The following is a 6449-nucleotide window of genomic DNA, read 5'->3' as shown; positions in this document are numbered from 1 at the left end:
GATTTGATTGAAGAGTTGCTTTTTATTTTGCAATAAATTAAACAGAAAAGATGCTACATACCTGACTGTTGAATACAAACTTAGTAAAAATACAGCTTATACAATTCTTATATAATTTAAAATATATCAATTTAAAGACATGTCAATTTATAATATATTTACATAGCATAATAGCATCATGGAGCTGCACTCACACTTATTAACACTTCACAGATTAAAAAAGGCATTAATCAGTCTTTTCTGGGCATTTTCTTGTTATGCAAAAAAAGTCAGTCATCCTTATTTTTCTTCTGAACTTGATAATCTTTTCCCAGCATTCAGCTTGCCAGTCTTGCACTTCCTAATAATCAGCAGTTCTTTGGGATTTAAGACTTGGTTCAATGTTCACAGTGTAGTTCAAACAATAAATAGTATCCATACCCTGTCTTTACTCCATGGCGTATGGGAGGAGAAGATTTTCTCCCTCTTCTGCTCTCACCCTTGTAACAGTCTTGCCAGACTTTATCCTGTGTTCTCTTGGCTGTGGAGCTGTTTGCATCTCCGTCATAGCCCTCCTCCCAAAGCAGGGGTTCTCCTTGCTGAGGTCCAACCACCCTGAAGGATCTCTCCACAGGATATTTGGCTCTTCACTGCCTCAAACATTTCATTTTGAATTGTTGTTTTGCAGCTGGTTCAAAAGGTTCAGGTAGGCTTTGGATTTCAAAAATCTGGGATATGAATCCCTTTCCATGAGGATGTACACAGTTCTCTGGGCTTCATCAAAACTTGTGTGAGTTGGGTCTTGCGCCTTTTTGGCTGTTGCTTCCCTCATCTGATAGTCAATATTGATCTGGAAAGTGAAAAACAAATGCCATCAGCATCTTAAAAATGTACTCTTTCTATATCTACTACTTTGTTTTGTCAATAAGCAAATTTGCAGCCTTAGAACTCAGTGTGATAGTTCAACATCAGAACTGCAAAATGAGGGAATTTTAAAGCTTATATTCCAGTTATGCACAAAAATTGCTGCTCACTATAGAAATGCAGTTTCTTATGGAGTCAGAAGTAACACAACTGATCAATGGAGTAAGCAGAGGAACAACCTCCAATTAAACCTCCAGTTTAATAGCAGAAAACTTGTGTATAATGCAAGTCTCCAGTTTGAAATATGACCAACACACACATTGTGTGACTCTGCTTGTGAGATCTGATAATCTCACAGCCAAAGACAGTAATGATGCAAGTACACCATAAAAACATGCATCTGTCTCTATCCTATGTAACTGAATGGATGTGTGAGCATCTCAGTGAAGCTACACTTCTATCTTCTGATTTCTAGAATCCTTGTACTGTAACACTACACAGATTAACTTTGTACATACCTGTTTAATAGCATCTGACTGAACAAACTCCTCATAAATCCTTTCTGCTTTGCCATGTAAGTGATCAGACTTGGTTTTCTTGTAATCCTCACAAGCCAACCAGAACTCGATATTTTCCTCGCTGAACTCTGACTTCAGGAACTCCCGAAAGACACCTTGACCACCTAAAGCCAACACAAATACATCATCATTTATAACATGATATTTGTGACCAGGGAGGATAAAATAAACAGTGGGAGTTGTATTGAAACCTGTTATAAAATTTTGCCAAATACACTGTTCTTCTATTCTTCAATATACTACAGATACTCTAATGTTAGGTGATGGGAGTCTTCCTAATTACATTCAGTGTTTTTTAGATCTAGAACCCAGGTACCAAAATACATCAATGGATTCTAGTCCTCCCTAAATGGATTGTCTTAGGGTACAAGTGGAGAGAAAATTCCAAATTAAACTGATGTGTTATGCAAGGACAGAAGACTAGTCAAAAAGCACTTAATTGAGCCATTTGAAGTTTATTTGCTGTAGTGGGAGTAGGAAATAGAAGGAAAAAAAACCCAAACTTGGAAGCAAAGCTGTAACAGTAACTATGTTACACTCAAGCTGTAAATAACTGAAATGCAACTGTCCATTCCCTGAGAGCATTTGCAGAATGCTTCAGCTTTGCCTATTTGGTGAGATTAGATAAAATTTTGTCTTCAGAATAAGAACGAGGTCATACTGAAGTAGTAAACTTACTTTGGCTGGCCAAGAGCTTTTCCAAAGACTGGGACCACTGTATTACTTCCTCTGCAGAAAGCCTAAGATGACAAGAAAAAGAAAAGACTTTAGGCAAGAAACCTTGTGGGTTTATTTACATGTTTAAGAAAGACAAATTTTATAATTTTATAATTTATTATTCTATTCTAGGAGTATGTACCAGGTATTTATTAAACTTATGGCTTTCTCATAATCTGAGATCCTGGAGGCAAGCCCACATTGAAAAAAATAATCAGAGATGGAAAACCAAAAACTATGATGTTATCCTGAATTCTGTTCCCAGAAAGACGAGATTTTACTGTGACTATGACCAAATAATTTTGTATCTGTACTTTTGTTTCCATATTCCTGAAATAAGAATGGTAATATCCCTGCTCTTCGCTTAAATGTGAAGCTTCGTTTCTTGTAAGTCTTTACAGAATGGATACAATGTTCCTCTGAAGAAAACAGATCTAACTGACATGTCTTCTCCCTCATTGTTTGATGCAAATACGTCACATCACTAAGAAAAAAATCCTTAACTCCATCAATAGTTTCTCCTTCCTAATGTTCACTTCTTTTGTATTTTGGAAATTCTAGGCATTAGTAGAATGTTTGTTGTTCTAGAAGTAGTTTAGAAATTAATAAAATAGTTTACTATATAGTAATCTAGCTATAGTTATATTTTGTTATATCTTAGTGTATCTCAGTACTTACATGACATTTCTGGAATTAGAAGTCTTGATCCCAGATTCGATATGTGGTACCATGCACTTCAAATAATTTTTGAGATCTGCACCACTGAAACCAATGAACAGACATTTTTGTAATCCATTAAAATTGCAGTTGCATTTCAATTCTACTTAAATTTCTTAAAACTTTTAAACAGAGACAGACAGCTCCATCCTATGACTGAAGCCTGGGAAGTTACATATCCAGGTAATTTTTTCAAAAAGACTAAGAGGCTCCCTGTGTGTCCAAAATCTACTCCTGAATACTGAAGGGAATCAATTCATTTGTATGCATCAGCTCAAGCCACTTTAAATAATGCTATAATCCTGGGCTTCGAGCAGGCTTTGCAGTCATTTAGCCTGAAACATGGTGCTAATTCATAATCTCCAAGATTCTAGTGTTATTTGCATTTCTAATAAATTAGAGTTTATACTAAGATGTATATACTTACAAAGCCTTTTGCTTCTTCTTATGGATTTTTCCTTCTGTAAGCTTGCAGTCTTCTTTTCCATTTAATTCAGTCATGTTGTTGTGGGGAAAAAAGAATCCTGGCATTTTACTTGACTTTAATGTGAAGCGACTTGCAACGATAATCCTCCAAGCACCAAATGTCAGTTCACTGACTCTGCTACTGCCTTTTATTGATGCAGGCAGCCCTGCTAGTTGGTGTGAACAGATCTGTTTATCATGTATCCTCACCACAAACTGTGGAAGTTCCTTTTTTTCAGTGCACAGTGACGTGAGTCTTTTGAGAAAGAAAACAGACAGCGGTGTCTCGTGGTTGAGGTTAAACCGGATGAGACTGAATTACTTTGGGTTTGTTTTGTGTGTCTGTGTATGTCTGTGTTACCAAAAAAAAAAAATCCCCTCTAGAACTTTGAATTCTTGTCCCTTTCTGATTGGTGCTTTCAAATCAGAAGTACTTCTTGGTTTTGTCATATGAGCTGCAAATACTGTAGTTTTATCTTGAAAAAATTCACCTGCTAACATGCCTCTATTCTGAAATTTCATACTTCACAATTGATTTGATGGGCTCAGTGGAATATTAGAAAAAGTACTTTGAGATATGCCAGTATTAAAGTTCCATATGCAACAAGCTATTTGCAAGCCACCAGTTGTTCTTCAAACTAGAATACTATGTTAGATAGAGAAATCTGATTTTTTTTTTTTTTAGACACGTGCTGTGAAAACGTTTAAAAGTGTTTTTCATGGGAAAGGGTTTTGAAACAGCAAAAACTTATTTAATTTGGTTCAATTTTTCCAAGTCAGATTATTTGAAAGCACACTGACATATTTCAGGAATGCATCTATAATTTTAAGTGATTTGGCATGTAAAGATTGATTTAATTTCAAGAGCTGTTGTTTGTAAAGACAATGTGAACACTACAATGTGTTTGAGGGAGGTTTGCATTCTTTGTGTACTCTTGGGTTTCACTGCAAGAACAAACCATAGATACAAAGCAAGATGAAGAATAATTGTTACCCTCTATTTATCTGTCTGGGTTGATGATTTAGAGGTGTAAGAACTTTAATCTGGTTCCTAAGCATGCCAATTTTTGCTGTTTGTTGTTTGTTTTTTTTGCTGGGAAGTTTAAAAGATTTTGTTTTGTTGAATAATGCATACAACTGATTACTTATAAATAGCTCATGAATGATTTGTATAGGGCTGCATGTGATTATGCTAACTGCGAACTTGCTCACATATCTACAGTTTCATAGTGGACTGTGATACAAAGGGCTCAGGGAGACTGAAAGCTGCCTGCAGACAGATGTGCATGCAAGGACAGACAGTTTGCATCACGGTGGTTTCAACCACAGGAGGCTACTGATCCCCTGAATATTAGCAGTGACATAAATGTGTCTGCATAGGCTGTACTGCAGGAAACATTTATCTTCATGCTATCAGGTAAACACTGACCTTTGTAAGGCAGAGGTATTTATTAACTGCTCATAACCCCCTGAACGCGGCCAGACAGGAAGAGATGTTATCAGTACTGTATTTGTTTTCATACCTGGCATGCTGTTTTTTGACATTCTGCCCCATCAGTGTCTCATTGTATTTCTTCGGTTGGTAGCTGTCCTCAGTGAATTACTGGGAGGATTATAGAGATACTACATTCAAACTCTTCTGAGAAGGGTGCAATAAAAGGGTAAAAGGTAATAGATGCAAGTTACATCAAGGGAAAATTCCTATTTTTTACTACATCTCTCTGTACCACTTTGGAGCCTCAGACTAAAAGGGGGCAAAGTCTTGAACTTATAGTAAATTCATTATTAGTATTATAAGCAGGTATAAGTTAGCCATCATTTAAGTTCTGTGAGTCTAAGAGGGACTAGATAGAGTTTCTCCCCTGAAGAACAATGGCTTGTTTGTGCCCGTTATCAACGCAGGACTGTTGACAGTTGTTTACCAGACAAGGACTGTTCTCCATTTAGAATGAAGTTACTATCTTTACCTTTCACGTTTGTTAAACATATCGATGCACATTACAGGTGTTGCTTCAGACCTACCCCAAGAAAGGGATTATCATGTGCTGCTGCATTGCCTTTGTATTTCACCTTCTTGCAATAAATATTCTCCTGAGTAAATAAACGACAGTATTCTTGTCACTTACATCCAGGTAATGCTGCTGTCACACAATATTTGAATTGTTTTCCAGGTACTTTATTTGGAAGAAGAGATCAGTTACGTTAGTATTAGACAATAGTGTAGGGTGAAATAGATTCATTTCAATGTGGGCTTTGGCCTTGCTATCCTAAAGGATTCTGAAATGAGGCCTCTGCAGAGGCCACAAGCTTGTTTCTGTCACGGTGCATGAATTGCCTTGGCTTACATCTGACAAACTTCTGTGAGTCTGAAGTCTTTTCCAACTTCATCTCTGTACAGCCTATTCTACTTTTGATGTTCTTGTTGGGAGATCAATAGATGGTGATGATACTTTTCTTGATAATGTTGCACTGAATGCACTCAAGAGTATTTTGATGGTAACAGACACCAACAGAAATAAAAGCAAGAGATTTTTTTTTTTGGCTACACTTGCTACAGGCTGGAGGAATTTTGGAATAGGTGGGAGGTAAAGTACATTCAAGGAAAATGCTTGTTTGTGGAAAGTTTGTATGTAGCCCCTTGGGAGATATTGCACTGCTGAGCTCTGGGGTAGGTATTAGCCTTTGCTTTTAGGATCCTGGTGCTACTGGACTTGAAGGCAGCCCAAAGAGAAGGAGGAACAGGTGGAGTGCTGTACTGTAAAGGAGAAAAAAGTTGCAGTTACCAAGCAGACCACCTGGCATTAGCTGACGTTCTTATGTTCTGCTGTTCTCATATTCCGAATTTATAATGCTCTTAATATAATAATGTTATGTCCTGACCCTCTAAGCTGTCATCTGAGAGTCCTCTCAAGTCTTCCAAATCAGTAAGCCCCAGTTTCTGGAGTACTCCTGCTGCTCTTTATCCCTCTGCAAAGAAAATCAATGCTGCCTCTCTGGTTCACTCTAAGCCAGGTCTATTTGTCAACTGGTGTAAAGATTCAGGTAAGTTTGGCAAAAGTAGAAAGAAGACTGGGAGTTACGAGTATCTGATTTGGAGAAGGGATGAACAATGTGTATCTACGAAGAAGT

At 37.2% G+C, this 6449-nt stretch overlaps 1 protein-coding gene across 1 annotated transcript; it reads right to left on the bottom strand.

Moving 5' to 3' along the window:
* Window positions 1–3438, bottom strand: RGS1 (regulator of G protein signaling 1). Its single transcript, XM_074151409.1, has 5 exons — window positions 3283–3438; window positions 2817–2900; window positions 2100–2161; window positions 1362–1525; window positions 1–829 (listed from the first exon to the last, which is right to left on the bottom strand). The coding sequence occupies exons 1-5, from the start codon at window positions 3384–3386 to the stop codon at window positions 644–646; spliced, it is 600 nt and encodes a 199-aa protein (XP_074007510.1). The 5' UTR covers window positions 3387–3438; the 3' UTR covers window positions 1–643.
* Between the last annotated feature and the right edge of the window lie 3011 nt (window positions 3439–6449).

The sequence above is a fragment of the Numenius arquata genome, chromosome 8 (genome assembly GCF_964106895.1).
Source record: "Numenius arquata chromosome 8, bNumArq3.hap1.1, whole genome shotgun sequence".
Lineage (NCBI taxonomy): Eukaryota > Metazoa > Chordata > Aves > Charadriiformes > Scolopacidae > Numenius > Numenius arquata.
This window is presented reverse-complemented; position numbering and strand designations above follow the sequence as displayed.